The 25,980-nt window shown below is 33.6% G+C and overlaps 4 protein-coding genes across 4 annotated transcripts; 3 read left to right on the top strand and 1 right to left on the bottom strand.

The window, feature by feature from the left end:
- The first annotated feature begins 102 nt into the window (after positions 1-102).
- LOC149734999 (splicing factor 3A subunit 3-like) lies at positions 103-5,773 on the top strand. The gene is made up of 11 exons (XM_089879558.1): positions 103-272; positions 550-597; positions 997-1,071; positions 1,540-1,696; positions 2,015-2,189; positions 2,671-2,878; positions 3,325-3,491; positions 3,794-3,957; positions 4,192-4,376; positions 4,803-4,893; positions 5,334-5,773. The coding sequence occupies exons 1-11, from the start codon at positions 177-179 to the stop codon at positions 5,465-5,467; spliced, it is 1,500 nt and encodes a 499-aa protein (XP_089735684.1). The 5' UTR covers positions 103-176; the 3' UTR covers positions 5,468-5,773.
- Positions 5,774-5,975: 202 nt separating this feature from the next.
- On the bottom strand, positions 5,976-12,168 carry LOC149734998 (proteasome assembly chaperone 1-like). Its single transcript, XM_089879573.1, has 10 exons — positions 11,921-12,168; positions 11,335-11,509; positions 11,024-11,131; positions 10,487-10,605; positions 8,555-8,637; positions 8,394-8,492; positions 7,894-8,000; positions 7,401-7,596; positions 6,915-7,051; positions 5,976-6,490 (listed from the first exon to the last, which is right to left on the bottom strand). The coding sequence occupies exons 1-10, from the start codon at positions 11,995-11,997 to the stop codon at positions 6,416-6,418; spliced, it is 1,176 nt and encodes a 391-aa protein (XP_089735699.1). The 5' UTR covers positions 11,998-12,168; the 3' UTR covers positions 5,976-6,415.
- Positions 12,169-12,392: 224 nt separating this feature from the next.
- On the top strand, positions 12,393-16,241 carry LOC149734997 (dihydrofolate reductase-like). Its single transcript, XM_089879586.1, has 5 exons — positions 12,393-13,475; positions 13,944-14,124; positions 14,636-14,743; positions 15,129-15,247; positions 15,612-16,241. Exons 1-5 carry the CDS (start codon positions 13,384-13,386, stop codon positions 15,694-15,696), a joined length of 585 nt encoding a protein of 194 aa, XP_089735712.1. The 5' UTR covers positions 12,393-13,383; the 3' UTR covers positions 15,697-16,241.
- A 36-nt stretch (positions 16,242-16,277) lies between these two features.
- On the top strand, positions 16,278-24,253 carry LOC149734996 (collagen alpha-5(VI) chain-like). The gene is made up of 15 exons (XM_089879548.1): positions 16,278-16,409; positions 16,750-16,862; positions 17,128-17,241; positions 17,617-17,737; positions 18,831-18,943; positions 19,254-19,437; positions 20,426-20,589; positions 20,943-21,056; positions 21,461-21,568; positions 21,894-22,007; positions 22,375-22,489; positions 22,865-22,980; positions 23,242-23,428; positions 23,664-23,815; positions 23,963-24,253. Exons 2-15 carry the CDS (start codon positions 16,796-16,798, stop codon positions 23,974-23,976), a joined length of 1,683 nt encoding a protein of 560 aa, XP_089735674.1. The 5' UTR covers positions 16,278-16,409; positions 16,750-16,795; the 3' UTR covers positions 23,977-24,253.
- The last annotated feature ends 1,727 nt before the right edge of the window (positions 24,254-25,980 follow it).

Raw genomic sequence — 25,980 nt, 5'->3', positions numbered from 1 at the left:
CCTGTAGCATTTATGTAGCCTATTTTGTGCAAGGGGCCAAAACACGTTTTCATGTTCATTATTACTATTTTATATTGTTTATAGCCTTTAACGAAAAATAGATTGCGTATGAACGTTTTGGCTTGATAATTTAGAGTTGCACTGTTTTGTGGTGTTTTTAATATTGCTAGTTAAGAATGGAAACGATTTTAGAACAGCAGAGAAGTCTTCATGAAGAGAAGGAACGTCTTCTTGATGCCATGAGGAAAGAAACACTCCATGAAAAAACTACAGTAGGTTTTTAGATGTTATTTAACTTGTATAGGGAAATAAAAGGATATAAATACAATAGTATTCCGTTTCATACACCGTATGACCGCTTACAAGTTATCATAAATGTAAATATAAATTTGTAGCGTGTTTTTCTAGATGCTGAATGTTTTAACAATAAAAGTCGCAACACAGGTGTAATTTTACTAAATAATTAAATATAAATCCAATAACACATTGGTTTTTAATAATATAAATATATATTTGGTATTAATGTTGTTGTTTTACTTAATTTTTTAGCTGAGAGAAAATATCAATTCAGACTACAGAGTAAAGATGCTTCTGGATGTAAGTATTTGTATAACTCTATTGTTGCTATATTGCACATAGGAGCTAAACCTGGGGTGACAAGGGGGCAGGCCTACACTAGATGTATCTACAGTACAATAATTAATCAGTAATTATTACAACCGATAAGTAATACCATGCTCGATGTATGTCTAACCCTGGCACTAGTTAAGAATCTTCCGGTACATAGCAGAATAGGCTGGTGGAAAGTGTTAGTGGTTGGTGGTTATAGGGGTTAGTGGTGATAAGGGTTAGGGGTTAGTGGTTAGCAAATAGGGTGGGGGGGGGGAGACTGTTCACTAGCACCCTAACCCTTACTTCATATTGCCCACCATAAACAACATTGTAATTTACTACAAATAAAAATATAATTCCATAACAACATTTTATTTCTAACAGAGAAGCATGGAGGTATCTGCCACATTAACTGATTTGTACGAGGATAAAGATGGTCTCAGGAAAGAAGAAATACAAGTAAGCCATCCACCCAATACTACAGCATCTAGTTATTGCTGTATTAACCGCATAAAGTAGATTTATTTTGCACTGATTTTATCAAAAACTACCCCAATTGCTATAGTAATAGCTACAGCATTATTCGCTATTGTAAAAACATTTATTCCAGCTATTGAAAACATCATGTTTTATGCTCTTTAAGTTTGCTATTGGCATATTAAATCCTTAAAACAAACATGCTTTTTACCCACTGACCAATTGCTATAGTGATAGCAACAGCTTTAATTGCTACTGTGGTAAAAAAAAGTAAATCTAATTTATGAAAAAATGCAAATTTGCTCTTGGGTATGATATTGTATTCCCAAAAAGTCACAAACTAGCAAGCGGCAAAAAAATGCTGTGTAGATTGAACTTTAATTACAATTACTTTGCTTCAGCAATAGGGGTTGAATTAATGAACCAAAACAACCAAATTTACTCCACCAGGCACTAGCTGGACCTCATGAGTTTCAAGAGTTTTATAAACGTCTCAAGGTCATCAAAGAATTCCATAGAAAACATCCAAATGAAATATTTGTTCCAATGTCTGCAGAGTTTAACGCTTTGGATGAATCAAGAGAAAAACCAACTGATGAAGTGAACAGTAGGTGTTACCAGTTATGCTGGATAAAAGCTTTTTTTCAACCACTAAATCCACATGAAAATCTATGTCTACTTGCATATGAATCAGTTTAACATAGGGGACCTTGTTGATTAATGGCTCTACCATTTTTAAGTCAGCTAACAGCAAGGTAAAACCATTTTAAAATGTAAAATTCGGGCTAAAACATATGATGTCACTCTTTAAAAAAAAATGAAAAAAAAAATGTCAAAAATGTTTTGCATACGTTACTTATTTATACTTTACGCATAGTTAACCACTTACTTTTCGTACCCTTTTAACAGTCCCTATTTTGCATAGATTTGGTTGAGTTTTCTGATGAAGAAGCTTATGGGAGGTTTCTTGACCTTCACGAATGTTACATGAAGTATATTAACCTCAAGGGTGTGGACCGAGTCAGCTATGTTCGATATCTTGACATTTTTGACAAACTTTTCGAAATAAACAGAGACAAGAAGAATCGGCAATACAAAGAGTGGGTATTTTGGTTTTTCGTATACACCTTTGGCCTATATTCCAATTCCCAGGTTCCATAGCATGGCAACTGCCTAACCGCATTCAAACAGAAATAAAGCCCTCTTTATATGTTCTTACAATAATCCGTAGACATTTGACCCAATAGATTTATTTCACAGACATGTATGTCTAACTATTCCTGCCTTCCTTGCATTTTAAAAGGTTTGGCGCCATTGGTTTCTATTATTCACATAAAACTGATTGCCCAAAATGCTCATAAAGTAATAGTAAGTTATCATGTTAACTATATACTATATTATTGTATACGATTTCTATATTAGTTGTATATGGTTTCTATATTGTTTGTATCTTGTATTAGGCCATAGACTAGCTATGATTTTTGACGAACACATAAAACTCATTACCTAAAAAGGCCACCATATTAAAAGTAGACTAAACTAGTTGTAGCCACGATGCACGTGATCCTTTTCATCTTCCAGGTATCTCCAATCCCTTCTTCAATACCTCCTATCATTTCATCGAAGAGTTAAATCCCTTGTTGATCTCACAGTAGAATTCAAGGAGGTCGAAGCTAACTTCGAAATCCAGTGGTCTCGGTTGGAATTCCCGGGATGGGGTAAAGAAGCTGGGAGTGCGATGACATACACGGGAGCCCATTTGGATCTAAGTCCTTTCTCTTCTTCTGAGGTAACTTTTTAGCTAATTTTTTTTATTTTGCATCACTAAAAATATATAAAGTTATTTGGACACTTTTTATGGGCAGTTTTAAATACATGAGATTTGCTATACCGTTTTACTACCCTTGTAACTATTATTGCTGTCTTTCTTCTGAGGTAACTTTTTACCACTTGCTTGTATTCTTGAATTGATTGCATATACAAGAACCTATATTATGGAGATTGGAAATAAATGTCTGTATTAGTTCTATAGGTATTTTTAAATGTCCTAAGCAAAGTCCTAAATGTACTATACCATATTACTGTTTTTAACCCTTTTTACAGCGTTTCAAACCAGTATATATGGGATAATGGGCCAAATCTGGCCTCAATCCTAGGTCCTTAAGGACCATACTCATATAAAATATAGCCTATATAGACCATTATATGTCATATATAATTTACCATGCCATTTAGGAGTTATCCTCTCTTGGTCTTGACCGTCTTAAATCAGCTTTAATGGCGTTGAATTTGAAATGTGGGGGAACATTAGAACAGAGGGCGGACAGACTTTTCTCAACTAAAGGAAAAAATATTCATGAGTTAAACCCAGCTCTTTTCTCAAAAGCCAAAAACGCGAAAAAGTAAGTGTGGTAAAATTAAAATTAAAGGTTCATGTTTGGTGTGTAGTGTGACATTGAAAGCAGTTGCGATTCTTTTCTTTAAAGCCAAAAACGGCAAAAAGTAGGTGTTTTACCATTGTTGTAAGGTGTTTGGTGTGAAATAAATGGTAATGAAAGCAATTAAGATTAAGTGCTTCCATTTAATCAAGAACCTGATGATGCTATTTTGGTGGAAACATATATCTTTGTTTTTGCTAGCTGGATTTTTTGTGTGTGACTTGTATTTTGTAAAAAAAATGTTGAATTTTTAATGTTTTTACCAGGGAGGACAAAAATCGCGGCAAAGAGACGGCGTTTATCGAGGCAAAAATCTACCACATGATGGAGCAGTTGGGTGAGCAGCGACAAGCCACGCGTGATAACGTACAACGACGACAAGCGAGGACAGAAACGGAGCGACAAGATGATGGAGAGGAAGTAGTGTCTGGTGGGTGGGGGGTTTATAGCGGTGGTTATGGTGGATCATCTTCCTTTGATATCATTGGAGCAATTAGAAACATGCTAGAGTCTAGAGCTATTGAAACAATATATACTAGAACTAAAAGTGACACTGACATATTGTCGTTAAAAATTATCTTTTTATCATCTAAGCTAAGGCTACATCAACCACCATTTTATAATTTATCAATAAAAATGATCTTTTTTTCTTTTCATGTTGCAGAGAGTGAAAGTGAAGAAGAAGACGACGAGATTATTTATAATCCTAAGAATCTCCCACTAGGTTGGGATGGTAAACCAATCCCTTACTGGTTGTACAAGTTGCATGGGTTGAATATCAACTATACATGCGAGATATGCGGGAACCAAACCTACAGGGGGCCGAAAGCTTTCCAAAGACATTTCTCGGTTAGTAGGGCTTGTTTTGTTGCGTTTTTTTTTTTGGGGGGGGGGGCGATTTTATTGTGTATTTTGGGGGTGATTTATTGTGTGTTTTGGGGGCAATTTAATGTGTATTTCCGGGGGTGATTTATTGTGTTATTTGGGGGCAATTTAATGTGTATTTTCGGGGTGATTTATTGTGTTATTTGGGGGCAATTTAATGTGTATTTTCGGGGTGATTTATTGTGTATTTTTGGTGCGTTTTTTTTGTTTTTTGGGTTAATTAATAGGTGTTTTTAGGGTAAATTATTGTGTTTTTTGGGCGATTTTAATGTATTTTAAATGTAAGAGGGTGAGGTTCTGCGGTGTTACATGCCTTTGGACTTCAGGTACAACTTTACACTAAATAGATATACATAGTTTCATTCCTAATATTGTAACAATAATTTTCAGGAGTGGAGACACGCCCATGGTATGAGGTGCTTAGGAATTCCCAACACAGCGCATTTTGCTAATGTTACTCAGATAGAAGATGCTATGGCTTGTGAGTTAAAACTGCTTTTCTACTATTAACAATTTTTTTTAAAAGATCTACTGTTTTTGTTAAAAATATTTCTGTTTCTATACTAATTTTCCATACTTATACCATTGATAGTGTACGTTTCCTTTTCTATATAGCAGCCATACACAACATCTTTCATAATCAAAGTTACATATGTGGAAACTCATAAGCTAATGAGGCGTATGAAGCAGAACACTAGTGTTATAACGACTGCCGTTGCCCCACTACACAATGATAAACAAGTTACAATCATTACATTCTTTCTTTTATTTAATTTATAAAAAATCAGCCAAAATATAGGGTTTTCTGTGTAACACTACTTTAACTATAGTTTTCCATGTCAAGCCCATTTTGGAAAGCATCTTCGTCCACCTTAACTTTTAAATATTAAGGATAAATAAGTTTCATTCATTCATATTCAGTGTGGACAAAAATCAAGCAAGCAAAAAGTTCCGAGCGTTGGAATCCTGAGAATGAGGAAGAATATGAAGATAGTGCTGGGAATGTGGTCACTAAGAAGACGTACGAGGACTTACAAAGACAGGGATTGCTTTAAGCCTGTCTGTCTCAATTTTTTAGATGTCAAATCATAAAATCTTTTTTTACCAAAAATCAGGATATTGTAAGAAAGACTGAAAACTGCTCTGTATTTTCTGCAGTAAAAACATGCATTTGGTCATTTTTGGTTAGGGCAATTCTTTGAATAAAGCTAAGTGTAATACTCCTTAAACGTAAAAGCAATTATTACACTTAAATCCACACAAATTCGTTCAAAAAATGTCCAGACTTTGCAGTCATAGTAAAACAATCCTGCTGCTAATATGTGTGTAGCTATTAGCCTAATAAAGTTTTGTACATTATATATTGATATCATTTTAAAATTTTCATCTTTTGGAGAAAAATTGTTAAACCATTAACAATTTTCGGGTTTTGTGGCACAATAGCTTGCTTATTACATACTCGTTTCTAGCCAAGCGGGTACGGGTTCAAGGCCTACCATTGTGAGTTTATAGTCACTTACCAGCAGCTAAAAGTTGTCTAAATTGTCACCCAACCAATACAGCTTACTTGAGAAACAGGTAATAATATATTGTTTCAATTTTATTTCATGAATAGTTGTGCATTTATAAAACTTAAACAGTAAGTCTTAGCAAGCGGGTACGGATTCAAGGCCTACCATTGTGAGTTTATAGTCACTTACCAGCAGCTAAAAGTTGTCTAAATTGTCACCCAACCATTATAGCTTACTTGAGAAACAGGTAATAATATATTGTTTCAATTTTATTTCATGAATAGTTGTGCATTTATGAAACTTAAACAGTAAGTCTTAGCATTGATTTCAAATTTTACCATTAAGTTGCTGAAGAGCTACACAGTACAGGATTAGAAAGAACAAATAGACAGATTTGACTGCTAAAAGTCTTTAATTTTTCTAGTACTGTATGATAGTTATAGAGAAACTGCTTTTTGGAATCCAGACAACCTAATTTAGTTGTAGTTTTATTCAAGTATACAAGCTTTGGGTAGAGCCTTGGTTTGCCAGCAATGTTTTGATCCGTGGTATTGAGATTGGGTTGTTCTGGAAGAAACAAGTAGGTTTTAGAGAAGTCAGTCATATATAATCCACAGATAATACATGTAATGTGTATAAATTATCTTGGGCATCAAACCTGGTGTAAAGAAGATAGGCAGGCCTATTTTCTTTACTGCATTATTCAGTAAACATTGCAACCAACCAGTAAGTTGGATTTGTTTACAGAAATGGGTGTCCAACTATCCCTGCCTACCCTGCATTTTTTATCCATTGGCGCCTATGAATGTAATGCTGGGGTATTTGGACCAAACCTGGCTAAATCCTGCGTTCTTAATAAACACCTTACTCATAGAAGAGTCTGTTGTATGTTATGTTTACCGTAAAAAATATGTATTGTTAAGAACAAGTACTATTTGTAATGATTAGGCATAGATACATCCAGAATTAGTGATTGACTGTAAGTTCCTACCTTTTCAATTGTGGAAAAAGCATCTATGTCAAGTAATGGACAAAAGGCTTGAATTGATGCAAAATCAATTTCAAAAGTAGCAGTGTAACATACACATAGTTCCGCTTGTATGTCTTGTAGCTCACATATTGTTAATACTGAAACATAAACAGGTTATTTACCTACTTTATTAGTATGGTTAAATACTGGAAATTGTTTAATGTGAAATCATTGTATGTTAAAAATAGCACGTCATACTCCAAGAGATTTATCACCTACAAAGTTACATATGTGGTAACTTGCAAGGGGGCACGGGGTGTATAAAACAGAACACCCGTGTTATACCGACTGTCATTGTCCCGCCATGTGAGGATAAATAAGTTACATATGTGGTGACTCGTAAGCCAGCTACAGATGTATGAAACAGAACACCTGTGTTATAACGACTGTCCTTGTCCCGCCATGCGAGGATAAATAAGCTACATTCATTCATTCATTCATTCTTACTTGCAGCAGAAACACCTTTAACCAAATTAGGTCTTTCTAATATTGGAAATGCATTTGATTTATTTGAACCATTGGTTCTAAGTGACCTAACAACAGGTGTTATGATGTCACAATCATGAGTTTTGAAATCATGAATAGGAGCCGAGTCCAAAACAACAACTGAAGCTGATTGGTCAATTTCAAACTTGAAAAATATCTAAAAACGTAAGTTTTGAGAAAGTAACATCAATTATTTATCTCTTTGAGTACAGTAACAAAGATAAGATTAACTAAAACAGCAAGAGAACGAGATTAGTAGTAAAAGAACAGTCCTAACACATATGCTGGTAAGTAAAAAATAACACTTTTATAAAAAGTCCTTAGTAATTCTGTAAGCGTTTGTCAGTACGCTAAACAGTAATAAGTTTTTATTGAAACAGTATTTTGGAGGGTTTTCATGCAACATTTATAAATGTACACGTAGTTTATATAATATTTTTACTTTTTTTCATACCTCTTGCTGTAAAGGCCATATCTTATGGGAGGCAACATAAGCTTTACTTGTACAGTACATTGTCTTGTTTGTATTACCATCAGCATATACTCTCAGTATGCATTGTTCTATATTGATATATTATATATATATGTATAAAAAATATCCACAAATATTAGATACTATTAATACTTGGTCAAAATTGTTAAAATATTTTTTATAAAAGGCAAAACTTGAAGGTGTTTGATTTCAAAAGCCTTTTCGTAACTTGTAGTCGATTTTTAAGCTAGAATACCTAGTTTAACAGGTCTTACATTCATTGTTTTGTATAAACGGTAGCAAAAAACAATCCATAACTCCACAAAGATATACAAGCAAACAAACTTCCATAAATATATACAATATTGTAAAAAATGCTACATTTTTTATTCATACGTACATGAAAACAAAATAAAAAGGGTAAAACGCACAGATATAAACACAAATGTGTATATAAACACAAATATTTCTTATTCAAACACCTTTGGCTTTTGTGCCAGTTGCTTCTGAATCAATTACTTCAACAAGTTTTCCAACTTCGTTTAACTTGTCGCTGGTTAAACAATAGCTTTCAATAAACCCTGCATGAAGTAAAATCTCAGATCAAATTGAAAGATTTTGATAAAACGCAATGTGTAATTACCTGTTGCTACTGCCCCAAATCCAAACACAAAGTTGTCAAATTTGGTGACTTTTATTTCTCCTTTCCATTTATAAACAGGTGGCCTGAATACAAGGAATTTACATTATGTGAAAATGAAATATGACAAAGTGTAATATTCGCTTAAATTAAAAAACTCTTTTACTTCTGTTTTTAATTGAATTCTTTTTAAAGGTTGTTTCAATTACCAGTTATGCAGTTTTTTAAGCTAATATATATATATATACGCAGACATGCAAAATCCACCATAGTAGTGACTGACTAAAAATAGCTGGCAACATTAGGTCCAGCAGAATAAGAATACAACAGCGCAGACAAGACACACATACAACACACAACTCATACTTAAAATACTTAAACCACAAACCGTGTATCCTTTATTGGCATATATATATATATATATATATATAGGCTTAAAAAAAATATATATATACATACAACTAAGCAGACAATATATATAATTTTAAAACCTCGCACAATATTTTATTAATATTCAGATATAAATATATTGTAACAGGTATAAAAATTGACAAAACAAGTTATATAATTAAGCAGACAATATAGATATATAACTTTATAAAACTGCACAATATTTATAATATTCCTATTTAAATATATCGTAATATAAAATTACCAAAACAAGACTGTTTCAAATGAAAGAATCAAAGTCCAAATAAAATTAAAGAAGCAAGTCTTTAAATAACTAAACCGACAAAATATTTCATAAAATAACCAAAACAAGTTACGTCATTTCAATTTCATCTTCTTCGTCATCGACAGCTCTCGAAATAACCGGAAGAATTTCACCAAAAAAACTCGCCATTTTAAAACAATATTAACCTATCGCCTAAAACTGAATATAATTAACAATATAAGAGGAGCTGGGGGTAACGTGATATATATTTATGTAATATATATCCTCACGATTTTAAAATAGCATTGGTTATTGTTAAAACACGATTAGAAAACATTGCATATTAAATGCTAACGGTATCCATCTTATACTACAGTACATATATATGTATGTATATGTATGTTTGTCTTTTATCAGCACATTAGGTATTTAACAAATAACATTTACAATATTCATGGTACTATACATGAATAAGTACAAGTTTAATATATTTCTTATTGGGGTAAGACATTAATTAGTGACAAAAGCACCATATATAGTGAAACAAACTCTTAGAAATTGCATGATCCCATTTAGTACAATAAACGTAATCAGTAAAAACACAAGTAATCAATAACAAGCAACTGCAAATGTTGCACTTTTAGGATAAATTAAAAGCAGTTTTTAAAATGTAGTACGACACAGGAAACATGATTTAATGCGCAAGAATTATTGCATAGAATAAGTAATTCTGCCATATTATGCATAAAAATAATTGCATGTATATTATTACCTTAGATTATAGAAAAATTCGCATTTTGATTAAAACTTTTAAGATACAGTATTTAAACCTGTTTTTTTTTGCTACGATTACTGATTTTGTGACATTTAAATGGATCTTGTAAGGCAAATGTTTAACTGCTTTAGAAATGTGTATAAAAATATTCACATACAATTAAATAAATTTCAGTAATCCTCTAAGTTTGTAACTTATGCATTTTAAACTATTGGGCAGTTTGCTTTTTCTGGTAAATCTCTACTTTCCATTTAATGCCATTTTCTTCTTGAATACCCTGAGGTACTTCTGGGAAACTGTGGTAAAATTGGTAAAAGTTGGTCGATTTCTCACTTTTTTATTGTATTTGTGTATTGTACATAGCAGGAACAAAGATTTAGTAAAATTATAAAAAGTATAATGTATAAAAGTAACTTATTTATACTCATGTAAAAAAGGCGGCCGCTAACCACTTAGCCACAAATGTCGTTATAACACGAAAAAACTCAACTGACATAAGACATACTTGTCTGTCGGTAAAAGTTCAAAACTGTCGTCAAGTTTGGGGTAAAAAGTGTCGCTTTCATATTCAGCATCCACTCTTGTAAGATACACAGTGCCGCAATATGGGGAGTCATGAACCAGCTTTAAAAATATTTTATATTAAAACCAAATATTCTGAATGAAATGCCGTATATTTAAAGTTGATTAAAGTTGAGTTATGTTTGAAGCATCTTTTACTTTGAATCCTAATTTTACCTACCCAAGGTATATTTAAAAGCACATATCTTAAGTTGGTAATGTTATATTAAGATTTATGTGACTGCATTATGTTTTTATAATTAAATGATACTTATTTAACTCGGTTGGCAGGGAAACGACAGTCGTTATAACACCAGTGTTCTGTTTCATACGTGTTGTGCCCCCTCAAGAGTTACCACGTATGTCACTTTGTTGTTCTGTTTCATACACCCCATACCAACTTACAAGTTACCACCTATGTTGGTGACCACTTTTCTATGTTGTATATGCATTCTTCGTTTAACAAACACTTTTTATTTACCTTATATATATCATGTCCTCCAATTGCAAACACTTCATGTATTTTATCTTTCCATTCGTCAGATTTCAACATGGCTACTGCTTCTTCTAATGAATGGGCAACAAAATCCTGGAATGGAAAAGGTTCTGCGTAAAAAGAGAGCTAAATTTTAGGGTACTCCTGTCAATCATGTTGGCAGCAATGGGTTTTGAACCCCAAATCCATTGATTTCGAGATATAACCACATGTGAATAAGTTATAATAGCGTAACAACGAAAAAATGGTCATATTTTAAAATCCAGTGTATGTCCAAAAAAATCATAATTATTTACCGGTTTTTCATTTCTGTTCTGAACTGGCTTGTTTGATCTAGATAAAACTACATTTATCCGGTTTAGACGAGCATGTGGTTTTGAATCCCAAGTTTTGCGGCCTAAAATCACAACATTTCTTTTCCCAGGTGGTGGATTGCCGGTGCTCAAGCGAACAAAATATGCAAACTCTGTCCTGGATGTGAATGAATGAATGTATCTTGTTTATCCTCGTATGATGGTGCAACAACAGTCATATAACATGGGTGTTCTGTTTCGTACACCTCTGGCCCTTTAACAAGGGATTTTTTATAACGCATTGAATCAATGAATGAATTTATCTTACTCTTTTCTTGCGTTGCCGGGAAAAACAGTCATATAACATGGCTGTTCTGTTTCATACACCTCGAGCCTGCTTATGAGTTACCAAGTATGTTACTTTGTGGGTTAAGTAACAAGAATAGTTACTTAACCCACAAACGTAATAAGTTAAGTAACATGTTACTTTGTGGGTGAATATTTTTTTGGATCAAACTACGACATGGCTAAATGAGTTCTGGAAAGGTTTAACTCTTACATTGGTATACAAGAAACACACACAACTCACGGTAAACTCCAGGGCAAAGATCCTTTAAATCCAATCCCATAATTTTTGCAACATGCACTAACTGTGTGTATTTTCATGTTATCTATTTTATATGCTATAATATCAACACACTACAGTAAAAAGTTATAACCTTCAAGATACAAAATACACCAAAATACAAATATATTTCAAAAATATTGCCTACGATAGTCGAAATTGACAGAAATAGTTGAAAAAATGAAATAAATAGCAATTGGTGTAAGATTAGGTGATTTTATAAACGGGTAATTCCCGCACAGTGCTGAAACTAGAAAAAAAAATTAACAATAATTTTTCTGTAATCGGCGTGTACCTACTTCATTTACAATAAAAAACAGGATTTTGTTGTAAATAATAATCGGTAACAATGTTCAAGCTGTACAATTTAGTTTGTTATGATCTAGCGGCCTTTAGTTACGTTCTTTCAAAGCGTAATTTGTAACTGTGAAACACTGAAAATACGAAGTGTCATGCGCATGTGTTGTGAATGTTGTTGTTAAATTCTAAGTATAGATACTTTGGTAGCGTGAATTTTGTTTGCTAGTATAGCTAGTTCTTATACAGAGCAACGTATTACTGTACAAATGCATATGTTTTCTTATCACCGTATTATTAGAACTGGTACACTACCACAGTTCGATTTGCTGCAAAATTTCGTGCGGTACCATTCAAGACAAATTTTCCATGACTTGAAGTTCTTTAAGAATGCTGACAGCCAAGGAAAAGTCGTCAAGCTCAATAAATCAGACGTAATTGAGACTCTTAGCTCTGGCGGTACAAAAGGTGGCCAAAAAGCAAATCGAACACATAACATTGTACACTATACACATACACCTACTGGCGTTACGGCCACGTCTAAAGACACACGTCAATTACCTGATAACAGAGAAATAGCTATGATGAAACTGCGAACGTCGGTGGACATTCATTTAAAAGCGGACAAAAGCGTTTTTATCGAGAAACGCAAGCAAGAAGAAGAAAGAAGAAAAATACAAAAAGAACATTCTGAAAAAAACGCAAAAATACATTCTGAACAAAGGTTGAAATTTAAAGATATGATATCTAAAGATGATGACGTAATATACTAAAGTATTTCAAAATACACCAATATAAAAAGGGTAATCTGTTTATATAATAATAAATGAAGTGCGTATGTTGTGTTTATTGACATTCATTGTCGCATTTCGTCAACTAAAAACAACTAAAACAACACAATCAAAAAGCATTTTTAAATATTTAGTAATACCATTGTTTTTAGCCTAGTTACCACAGAAAAACACTTTCCAAAATTCCTTTATGAACAGAAATGTTATCAAAAATTACCATTGTGTATAATGATGTATGCATATTGTACATACCCATATGTTTATGTTATGACATAGCACTTAATCTTTTATATTTTGCACCAGTTCCTCCTTTATTAAGTTTACCATTAGAAAAAAAGAATGCCAGCAAAAGACATTCAAATACATTCTGTGGTTGCTTGTTGTAACAATGGTGGAATTGGATTTAAAGGTCGTTTACCATGGAGATTACCGTAAGTAGAATATTCGGTTGTTGTATATTTCTTTTATTTAGAAATAACTTTTGTAAACAACTTTAATAGCAAACAGGGTGTATGAATATATAGTGTGTGTGTCTGGTGTATAAGAAGACACCCATGACATGTTATAATTTAATAGTGAGCATGAAGTGTATAAATACACTAAGTGTGCCTGCTGTATAAGAAGACACCCATGTTATAACTCGACAGTGAGCATGAGGTGTATGAATACACTATGTGTGTCTGGTGTATAAGAAGACACCCATGTTATAACTCGACAGTGAGCATGAGGTGTATGAATACACTATGTGTGTCTGCTGTATAAGAAGACCTCTTTGTTATAACTGGACAGTGAGCATGAGCTGTATAAATGCACCATGTGTGTCTTGTGTAGTAGACCCGTCACACTTTACAGAGACAAACATAAACCAACTTAAATCAAAAACATATTTCATCAAACAGCAAAGAGATGAAATATTTTAAGAGGATCACCACAGGAGAAGTGGAGGAGATTGGTGGAAGGAGAAACGCCGTCATCGTTGGAAGGAAAACATGGGAGTCAATCCCAAAGTCCTTTAAACCTTTAAAAGATCGAATAAACATCGTTATTAGTCGAACTTTAGATAAAGATTGTGAAGGCCCAGTATGTGGATAAAGTTATTATAGTGTATTTGGGTATTTAAACTATTATATTATATAACTGTATTTGTGATTGGCATGGATAGGGCTATCTGATTTGTGTATACTAGATTGCTATCATTAAGCTGTAGGGGTTTTAAATACCAGTTGTTAATGCAATGTTATAGTGTAAAGCTTGGAACCAAACAGTAGGCATTAATAAAAATGCTTGTTCTCTAATGTATAAGAAGACACACACGAAAACACCCATGTTATAAACTGACAGTGAGCATGAGGTGTATGAATACACCATGTGTGTCTGATTTATAAAAAGATACCCATGTTATAACTCAACAGCGAGCACGAGGTGTATGAATACACCATGTCGCCTGGCGTATAAGAAGACACCCATGTCATAACTCGACAGTGAGCATGAGGTGTATGAATACACCACGTGTGTCTGGTGTATAAGAAGACGCTCATGTTATAACTTGACAGTGAGCATGAGGTGTAAAATAACTTGAATACACTTACAGGATCTTGTCGTCAACTCATTAGATGAACTGATTGATCTTCTTCATTCTAAACCATGGTGTGATAAGATCAACCAAGTTTTTAACATTGGAGGAAATGAAATATATAAGGTAGCTCGGCAGTGTGTATAGGTTGCATAAACCACCATTTAGACTGGTTTATTTAATTTCTTGGAACTGGGTATGAGGGTTCCGTTTTTGGTCTACAGCCTTTTCATGCAGTTTAAATTTACGGTGGCAGCATGAAAATTTGTAATTTGTCTTTATTTTATCCCCTAAAGCTAACATACTTGCTCATCGTGTACAGCGTTTTTCATGCAGTTAATTTGACAGTAGGCATGAGGTATTAAGACATTGTACATGGTCTTGGTTTTTAACACTCAATCAATGCGTTTTAACTTGACAGTGGGCATAGAATACATGAAAAAAGATATTATATATATATATATACAGTATCAGTTACTACCCTTTATTAACCACCAAGCTTTGTACCCAGTTAATCCACAACTCTCAGTATTGTGGTAAGATTTTTCTAACAAGAGTACTGGCTGACTTCCAATGTGACACATTCCTTGAAAATCTAGATGATAATTTCACCAAACTACATACTGAAGGGTAAGTTAGTTACATTTGCCAAAAACTTATATATTTTTAGGTGATTCATCGATTTCATTTTTGTTTTGAATGATGGCATTTTTATAAAACCAGGGTTATTTTACACCTTATTCAATGTTATTACATTTAGTGCAATATCACCAATTAACCTGGAAAATAAATGAATCAATGTAACTTATTTATCCTCGCCTGGCAGGGCAACAACATTCGATATAACACGGGTGTTCGGTTTCATGCCCCCTTACAGGTTACCACGTATGTTACTTTTTTATTATGTGTCTCTAACTTACTCCAGTACATACATGCAAACCCATGTTATGAGCATATAGTTTGCATTATCTTTATTTCTACCGTTTCTTCTTAGATTTCCGGAAGTCCCACAAGGCATTCAGATGGACAAGAATGATCTGCAGTGGAAAGTAGAGGTTTATGAAAAGAAAACTACTTGAGTAACACATCATGCCTCATGGAAGGTTACCATTTCATTAATTGAATTTCAGGGCTTTTAAACTTATGTTTCAAGCCATGATGTCTATCCAAGTAGTTTTTATAATGGCTTGCCTCAGATAGAATGTTGTTTATTACTTATTGGTTATGGTTCAATGCAACATTTAGTTTATATTGTTGCACTGTGCTTGCTAAGATAAGAGCTTTCAGATCTATAAGCTAATTGCAAAATCCAAATGTATATTCGGCTTTTGGAATGGTGGTCTTGTGGGTTCTGGCTAAAATATTTTCTTGGTCAATGCTCTATACACTTCACAATCATTTAAGTGCGTTAAGGCCCTTTACTGTATTTTAAAATCAAGCCCCAAAACTCTTAATAACTAACAGTGTAACTACAGAGATAAAACGACATATGTTTTCTGTTAAACACCCTTGGTTTCTGCAAATGGTTAGTTTTAAAAATAGTTTTTATACCTATCCCTTACTGCCATTTTCATTTTACACATCAGTTTTGCAACCTATGTAACAATAAACAACCTTTTTCATACATTTTGTTGTTTAATGTATTGTGTGTCATGCATAGCAAAAAAACATTTATTGACAAATGGGTTTGATTAATTAGTGTCCTACTGCCTAAATTAGTCACTATTGCAATTTCCACTTTTTGTTGACAGGAAGTGCTTCTACTGAAACTAAAAAACATCCTCTAAAATCGGTAAACAACATATACCCAATATAGAAATGTTTTTCAGTTTTTAATTTTTAACCATATTTTTGTATATTTTTTTAACTTAACTTTATAACTTAACATGACCTTTAAGAATATTTATATCTCCCAAACAAATTTAAATTTTGCAGAAAGTTTTATTTAAAAAAACAATGTAAGAACAAGCATCGCACATCCTGTATTGTAAACAGTAAACTTCCCCATTTCTGGTGCCGTTATCAGAATTTCCTTAATTAGCAGGCAAATAAACAGGAAGTGTATGACAATGCATGTCAACATGTGCACTATATAAATCAAATTACAAACTTCGCTAAGCCACTGATTCTAGATTTAGAGTCTTAAGAACAGTGTTGAAAGTTTTTCGACCTTCAAAAATGCAAGCCTATATTTGGGGTCTGGTGTTCCTTTCTGTAAGCTTGCCTTTAACTACTTCAATAGCAGGTTAGTCTGTGTTTTATAAATAGATCTATACTGAACTATAAGTTTTGTATAAAATGTATTTGCGATATGCTGTATTTGTTGTAGTTTTGTTTTTATTTTATGCGATTTTCTATTTTTTTTCCATTCTAAATGGTTGAGATCCTTATCTGAGATTTATGCCAGATTTGGCCTATTACCTCAACACTCAAATTTCTTATGCTCAAACACACAAAAACATGTATGGTGTTTACCATCAAAAACTGACAAACGATTTTTTATTTTTCAGTTAACCAATGCACATCCAACCCATGCATCAACAATGCTGTTTGTTCCTCCCTGGCTGCTGGTTATGAATGCATTTGCTCTGGTGCTTATATCGGTAGAGACTGCTCCAAGATAAGTAAGTTAGATTTATGTTATTACTTGGGCTATATAGGCTGTATTTTCTGCCGAGCCTGTTATTTTTCTTTACCACATTTGAAAAGATTATGTAATGTTTTTTATTTATGTACCAAATGTTAGGGTGCTTTTTTATAGGGGTGAGGTCCTACAGCTAGGCACGTCAGGGAAGGTGGTTTATAGGCCAGAGTTGGCTTATTTACCTCAAACCAAAATAGTGCCTAACACAGTTGGGTAATTTTGGTAGCGAATAAAAAAATTAAGTCAATTTAAAGGTAAAATCCATTTGTTCTTACAATATATGTAAAGTTTCATTTGCTTTTAGGCTATCTGTAAATCCCATTTACTCTGAGATATATGTTATATTAATTCCCAGGTTGCAAAAAGGCCACGACTGTGGCCGATATCCTTTTGGTTCTTGATGAATCTGGGACGGTTTCCCGGACTGAATACAAAGATGCAACAAACTGGATTGCTCAAGTGTTGACTGCTTTTAAGTAAGAGGGTATTGTCTTAACTAATTAACAGTTACTATGGTCTTAACTAATTAACAGTTACTATGGTCTTAACTAATTAACAGTTGGTATGGTCTTAACTAATTAACAGTTGGTATGGTCTTAACTAATTAACAGTGGGTATGGTCTTAACTAATTAACAGTTGGTATGGTCTTAACTAATTAACAGTTGGTATTGTCTTAACTAATTAACAGTTGGTATGGTCTTAACTAATTAACAGTTGGTATGGTCTTAACTAATTAACAGTTGGTATGGTCTTAACTAATTAACAGTTGGTATGGTCTTAACTAATTAACAGTTGGTATGGTCTTAACTAATTAACAGTTGGTATGGTCTTAACTAATTAACAGTTGGTATGGTCTTAACTAATTAACAGTTGGTATGGTCTTAACTAATTAACAGTTGGTATTGTCTTAACTAATTAACAGTTACTATGGTCTTAAGTAATTAACATTTGGTATGGTCTTAACTAATTAACAGTTGGTATTGTCTTAACTAATTAACAGTTGGTATGGTCTTAACTAATTAACAGTTGGTATGGTCTTAACTAATTAACAGTTGGTATTGTCTTAACTAATTAACAGTTACTATGGTCTTAAGTAATTAACATTTGGTATGGTCTTAACTAATTAACAGTTGGTATGGTCTTAACTAATTAACAGTTGGTATTGTCTTAACTAATTAACAGTTACTATGGTCTTAAGTAATTAACATTTGGTATGGTCTTAACTAATTAACAGTTGGTATTGTCTTAACTAATTAACAGTTACTATGGTCTTAAGTAATTAACAGTTGGTATGGTCTTAACTAATTAACAGTTGGTATGGTCTTAACTAATTAACAGTTGGTATGGTCTTAACTAATTAACAGTTGGTATGGTCTTAACTAATTAACAGTTGGTATGGTCTTAACTAATTAACAGTTGGTATTGTCTTAACTAATTAACAGTTGGTATGGTCTTAACTAATTAACAGTTGGTATAGTGTTATAACGACTGTCGTTGCCTCGCCATGCGAGGATAAAAATGATATAACTTTCACCAATTTCACCAATGATATTAACTCTTACCAACAGAAGCAACCTGGAAGCTGGTGGAATTCACATGGGGTTGATTGGGTTTAGTTTTGCCGGAGATCAGACTAAAGTTAAGATCCCACTTTCCACTGCAGTATATGATACTTTGAAAAGTAAATATGTTGCAATAATTTGGTTTATTCTGCCTGTTTGTATACCAGGCACAGTGGTTACTGGCTACCATGCCTGCCTCTGGTCCAGGGGCTCTACACTGCTTCCATTGTGATGGTATGTGTTCTTGGGCAAGACACTTAACAGCAATTGATTTAACCCAGTGGTCACTAGGTTGTTTACATTGTCTGCTCTATATTAAAAAAAAATCATAAATCATCACCTACAAAGTTACAACTTAAAAGGCAGCACAAATCCTTAAAAGTTAGGTTAACATAAATCAAAATTAAACTTTGTGTATTTTCCTACCAGCCCAAATAAACAATCTCGAAAAAACAACTCAACATGGACCAACATACATTGGATATGCAATAAACGTGGCAGTGGAACACTTCAGTTCTAATGGCCGTAATGGAGTTCCAAAGACTATGATACTCTTAACTGATGGTAGGGCAACTGATTCAGAAGCAATAAGTCCAGCTGTGAAAAAAGCCGTGTAAGATGTGTAAGGATAAGATATGTTAACGTATACTGTATAAGAAGATATTAATGTTATAATTTGACAGCGAGCATGAGGTGTATGAATACACCATGTTTGTCTGGTGTATAAGAAGACACCCATGTTATAACTCGACAGTGAGCATGAAGTTTATGAATATATAATGTGTGTCTGGTGTTTGAAGACACATATGTCATAACTTGGCAGTGAGCATGAGATGTATGAATACACCATGTGTGTCTTGTGTATAAGAAGACATCCATGTTATAACTCGACAGTGAGCATGGGGTGTTTGAATACACCATGTGTGTCTTGTGTATAAGAAGACACACATGTCATAACTTGACAGTGAGCATGAGGTGTATAAACATACCATGTGTGTCTAGTGTATAAGAAGACACCCATGTTATAACTCGACAGTGAGCATGAGGTGTATGAATATACAATGTGTGTCTGGTGTATAAGAAGACACCCATGTTATAACCCGAAAGTGAGCATGAGGTATATGAATACACCATGTTTGTCTGGTGTATAAGAAGACACCCATGTTATAACTCTACAGTAGGCATGAGGTGTATGAATACACCATGTGTGTCTGGTGTATAAGAAGACGCCCATGTTATAACTCTACAGTAAGCATGAGGTGTATGAATACCCCATGTGTGTCTGGTGTCTAAAAAGACACCCGTGTTGTAACTGGACACCGAGCAGGAGGTGTATGAATACACCATGTGTGTCTGGTGTATAAGATGACACCAATGTTATAACTCGACAGTGAGCATGAGGTGTATGAGTACACCATGTGTGCCTGGTGTCTAAAAAGACACCCGTGTTGTAACTGGACACCGAGCAGGAGGTGTATGAATACACCATGTGTGCCTGGTGTATAAGAAGACACCAATGTTATAACTCGACAGTGACAGTGAGCATCAGGTCTACTATGTTATTTCCAATTTCATGCTTACTAATGAATTCTACTATACAGGGCTGCAGGTATAACTATAATATCTGTTGGTATTGGCACCCAGTATAACTCTGACCAACTTCTCCAAATTGCGCGAGACCCCTCCCGTGTAATAATAGCCAACAGCTTCGAAGATCTTAACCTAACCCTTCCAAGCGTTATAAATACAATTGAAAAAACTACAGGTTACATGTTATTATTTCTAGTTTTATTTGTAGTAGTGTTTAAAAGATAAAATATTTCAAAAAATACTGTAAAATAAATTTTTTTTAGTTGTGTTACTTCCAAATGACTTTTCACCAACATGAATCCTTGTAAAATTTTAAGTATAAGCCCTGTGTGACTTTGTTATAATGATCAGGATTCTCTACAGAAAAAAGATCTCTTTTTTTATAAAAAAACAAACAACTTAAAACGAAAAATTGCAAAATTAGGCAAATACTGAAAGAATTTTTTTCCATTTTTTCGTAATTTTTCATTTTTTGTTTAGTTTTTGTGTACTATTATTAAACAAACGTTACTATGGTGTTTTATGCAGATATCTGTCCAGTGAATCCATGCAAAAATGGAGCAACATATGTAGGCACATCTACAGGCTACAGATGTATCTGTACACCAGGATACAATGGTGATACCTGCTCGAATAAAATAGGTCACTACTTATACTACATGCTTTGTATTTAATTTCCTGCATTTAATTCTAAAATATGCTAAATTAAATAGGGACATCATGTATATATAAACATGCTACAACTATTTTAGAGATCTATGTTCTTACTTAAAAATCAAGATACTTAAAAATTATTGCTTATGTAGCTAAAAAACATGGTAAGTGGACACGAGGTGTATGGAACAGAACACCCGTGTTATAACGGCTATCGTAGCCTCGCCATGTGAGGATAAATAAGTTTGTTCATTAATTTAAATACAGAGTTGCCCCCTTATGTAGTACTACACTTATAATAGTTAATGGTATTTTAAAATTCATATGCGAATATAAGTTACACTCATTTATGTACTACTCATAAAATTCAAATGTATATAACACTATAACAGGTTGCAAGGACCAACCATGCAACAATGGTGGCGCATGCATTGACACGGACACTAGCTATGAATGTACCTGCCCCACCAACTACTTTGGATTCAACTGTGACAAAATCGGTAATAAACATTTGCATGAAGGTTTTATTCAAATGTGGGACCGATCATACCGTTTTTGAGAAATATATATAGTCCTGTGGGGGAAGATGGGAAACCTTTTCATTCTATTTTCTCGTCACATTTAGTAGTAAACAAAGAACATTTAAAGAATTATTAAACCGTATGCTCATGACTCCGAAAGACCGTTATTAATTGTTTAAAACACGAACACGATATTTAGATGTTATGTGCTAAAGGTGTCCCATCTTCCCCCACTCTACTATACATTATACCTGCAACATCGCCAAAAACACTGTCAATTTATCATGTCAATTTTATCTATTAGACAACTGCCCAGTGAACCCATGTAAAAATGGAGCAACGTATGTGAGCAAACTTACAGGCTACAGATGTATCTGTACACCAGGGTATAGTGGCGTTAACTGCTCAGAGGAAAAAGGTTAAAACTTTTTATTTATTTATAACTGTGTAACCATATAGGTTAAAGTTTATTGCTGATACCATTGTTGGTGTGTGTTCTTGGGCAAGATACTTAACGGTAGTTGCTCCAACCCAGTGGTCAGTTATCAGTTAAAAATATCCACCAAAAATAATCACTTGAAAATTTTCATACCTGGTAACTTGTAAGCGGGCAAGAGGTTTATGAAACAAAACAGCCATGTTATAATAACCGTCGTTGGCCCACCATACGGGGATAAAAAAGTTACATTTATTCATAACATAAAAGAACAGTATTAAAATATGCTACATAGCTGTTTCATAAGGCATAATGTAAACTGTATGTTACCTTTTTGTTATTATTACAGTTTGTCCAGTGTTTAAAGCTGACATAATGTTTGTACTTGATGAGTCAATTAGTGTGAGTAATACTGAGTATAAACAAAGCCTTACATGGATTAACAATGTGCTGGCCCCGTTTACGTAAGTAAAACATTTCTATATGTCCTGCTGTGTGGCATAGTGGTAAGAACATTAGCATTGTAGCCGAAGGGTACCAGGTTGAATGCTTTGTGCTGCTACCATTGTGGGTGTTTGTCTTTGGGCAAGACACTTAACGCAATTGCTCCAAATGGTTACTTATGGGTTGTTTAAGTTGTCAGCCATACATTAAAATAGGAACAAATCACCTAGAAACTTACATATGTAGAACTTGTAAGCATGTATGAGGTGTATGAAACAGAACACCCATGTTATAACGACTGACGTTTCCCAACCACGCAAGAATAAATAAGTTACATACATTATTTTTAAATAGGTTAGATTTATTTAAATATTTACTTGTTAATATCCTTCCAGGTTAGATATTGACGCAGACAATGTAAGAGTTGGAGTTGTTGGATTTAGTAATAAAGACTATTCCGATACTTCTGTCAGGATTCCTCTACAAAAACAAAGTGCTTCAACTTTGACAGGTTTGTTTTGTTATGTTCCAATAAAAATGACTGTTTTAAGAACAAATAGAGTTCAAAAGCTTTTATTTTAAACATATTCTATACTAAAACTTAACAATCACCAACAAAGTAAAATATATGGTAACTTGTAAGCTGGCACGACGTGTATGAACATCTGTGTGATAACGACTGTCGTTTTCTGCCATGCGAGAATAAAGTAAGTTACATTCATTCATTCATACATTCATCTTTTCATTAACCAATTCTGTATTTTAATTTCAGGCTCCATCACAGAATTGATCAATACGAGGAAAAGAGGTTCCACCTACATTGGTTTTGGTATCACTATTGCTGGATATGAATTAATGGATAAACAACGCAAAGATATTCCTAATATTATGATTGTAATTACTGATGGGGTGGCTACTGACGCGACTACTGATATTGAAAGCGCTGTAAAAGATGCTGGGTTAGTTTACTATTTGAATAAATCAATGAATGTAACTTATGTATTCTCGCGTGGCGCAGCAATGATTGCCATACAACACGGGTGTTCTGTTTCATACACCTCATGCCCGCTTCCGAGTTACCACATAAGTAACTTCTTTATCTTCGCAGTGCAGGCTTGATCTAAATGAAAATGTACATGTGAATTTTACTTCTTTTTGATAAATAAGTTGTTATAATTTGAGACTTTTTTACAGGAAGCTTGGGGCGAAAATGATAGCTGTTGGCATAGGGCAAACCAATGCTCAACAACTTGAACTCATAGCTGGAAGTAAGACAAGGGTTCACCATGTAAGCAACTACAAGCAGCTGCCAACTTTAGTTTCATCCGTGGACAAGCAAATTACAGGTAAAAAATAAATATCTGCAGAGTTAAATACATGGTAACTAGTAAGCTGGCACGAGGTGTATGAAACAGAACACTCGTGTTATAACGACTGTCGTTTTCCGGGTTATAACGAAGGTCGTTTTACACATGTTTCTTATTTTATTTTAGAATCCTGCAAATGAAATTGAGATATAAAATAACTACACCACAAAAACGGACGGACTTTCTAAACGACAATGTAATTTCCCAACGGAATTTTCCTTTCATTGTAATACTCAGATAATATTAGAATATAAATGTATGTACTACGTCTGTTTAGCATTAACTTTGTTTTGTAACATTTTAATCAAATTGGTCTTGTTATTTTAAATTTCGCGCACTTAAACTTGTAGTTTCCAAAACAACATTATGTTTTTATCCTCACGTTCTTGTAGCCAAGTAATAAACTTACTAACGTTATTATTGTTATCATGCAGAAGTATAAATGTATATACAGTAGGATGAGGGAAGATGAGACACATCTTAACTCTATTTTCTCGTCCCATTTAGTAGTAAACACAGAACATTCAAAGAAATATGAAACTATGTCCTCATGACTCTCATAGACCGTTGTTAACTGTTTAAGACACGATCAGGATTTCTGGATATTATGTGCTAAAGGTGTCCCATCTTCCCCCACCCTTCTATACATGTGTGTGGCAGCGCGTGTTTAGGCGCGTATAGCCCCGTCTTTTAAACAACTAACAACGCTATTTAAGAATCGTGAGGATGCGGTCAATTCTGTAAATATTCTTTGTTTACTACCAAATGAGACGATAAATAGAATGAAAACCTGGACCATCGTGGCTTTACTATTAAGTAATAGTAAATATCTACGCGACTGTTCACAATCTATCGGCGAGGCATTAAGTTATCACGTTGATTCCTGAGGCAGAAGCGGGATTTTAATCAACAAGACTCGCGTGTTCTTTGCTGAGTTGCAAACTAGTTTAGTGTAGTAGGGCTAGTAAAGAGATGAGAAAACAGTTAACTGAAGAAGTTGTAATATTAGTGAAGGATCCAATGTATTTTAAAGCGTTATGATTGATTACTACTTCGTTAAAAGGTATGAATATAAAAATGGAATAGATCGTTTATAAAACATTGTCGGAATAGCAATAGACAAGAAAACAATTGTGTTGTGATTGTTTCTACTATATACGTTTGTACAGAAACGCGCGTTGATTCCTGAGGCAGAGGCGGGATTTAATCAGCGAGACTCGCGTGTTCTTTGCTAAGTTGCAAACTTGTATTGTGTAGTGGGGCTAGTAAAGGGATGAGTAAACAGTTAACTGAAGAAGCTGTAATATTAGTGAAGGATCCAATGTATTTTAAAGCGTTATGATTGATTACTACTTTTGTTAAACGGTATGAATATAAAAAAGGGAATATATGGCTTATGAAACATTGTCGGAAAACTAATAGACAAGTAAACAATTGTGTTGTGATTGTTTCTACTTTATACGTTTGTACAGAAACGCGCGTTGATTCCTAAGGCAGAGGCGGGATTTAATCAGCGAGACTCGCGTGTTCTTTACTAAGTTGCAAACCAGTGTAGTGTAGTAGGGCTAGTAAAGAGATGAGAAAACAATTGTGTTAAATAAAGAAGTTGTAATAGTAGTGAAAAATCAATGTATTTTAAAGCGTTATGATTATTTTAAACAGTATGAATGTAGAAAGGAATATATAGATGTATTTATAAAAGAAAGTAGATAAAAACTATTAATGAAAAACTTGCAATAATTTAGTGTTAAAATATTCCTGAAATGTTAGTTTACAAGGAAATGTATTTTACCCCTTGTGTATATATATTAGTAAACTTAGCAATACTGGATTTTAAAGCGGTATAACTTTTTTAACGATGTACATAGAAGTGAATTACAATATTGTAATTTAAGTCCCTTTATACAATATTGTTTTTTTAGGTTTAATTGAAAGGTATACTGAAGGAATTATAACATGATTTGATTTTACAAAACGAAGAGCCTTCGTCTAATTTGTTCCAGCATCATGTGTAATGTAAGTATAAGCTATATTGTAGCTTGTTTAAACACTATCTTTCTATGTTTATTTGATACAATATTGGTATATTATGGTGGGGTAAGACGGTACACATTTAGCACATAAAATCCAAATATCCTGATCGT

This window comes from Ciona robusta, chromosome 6, assembly GCF_009617815.1.
Source record: "Ciona robusta chromosome 6, ASM961781v2".
NCBI classification, from domain to species: domain Eukaryota; kingdom Metazoa; phylum Chordata; class Ascidiacea; order Phlebobranchia; family Cionidae; genus Ciona; species Ciona robusta.
The sequence above is the reverse complement of the archived record's forward strand: the minus strand, read 5'-3'. Positions and strand labels throughout refer to the sequence as shown.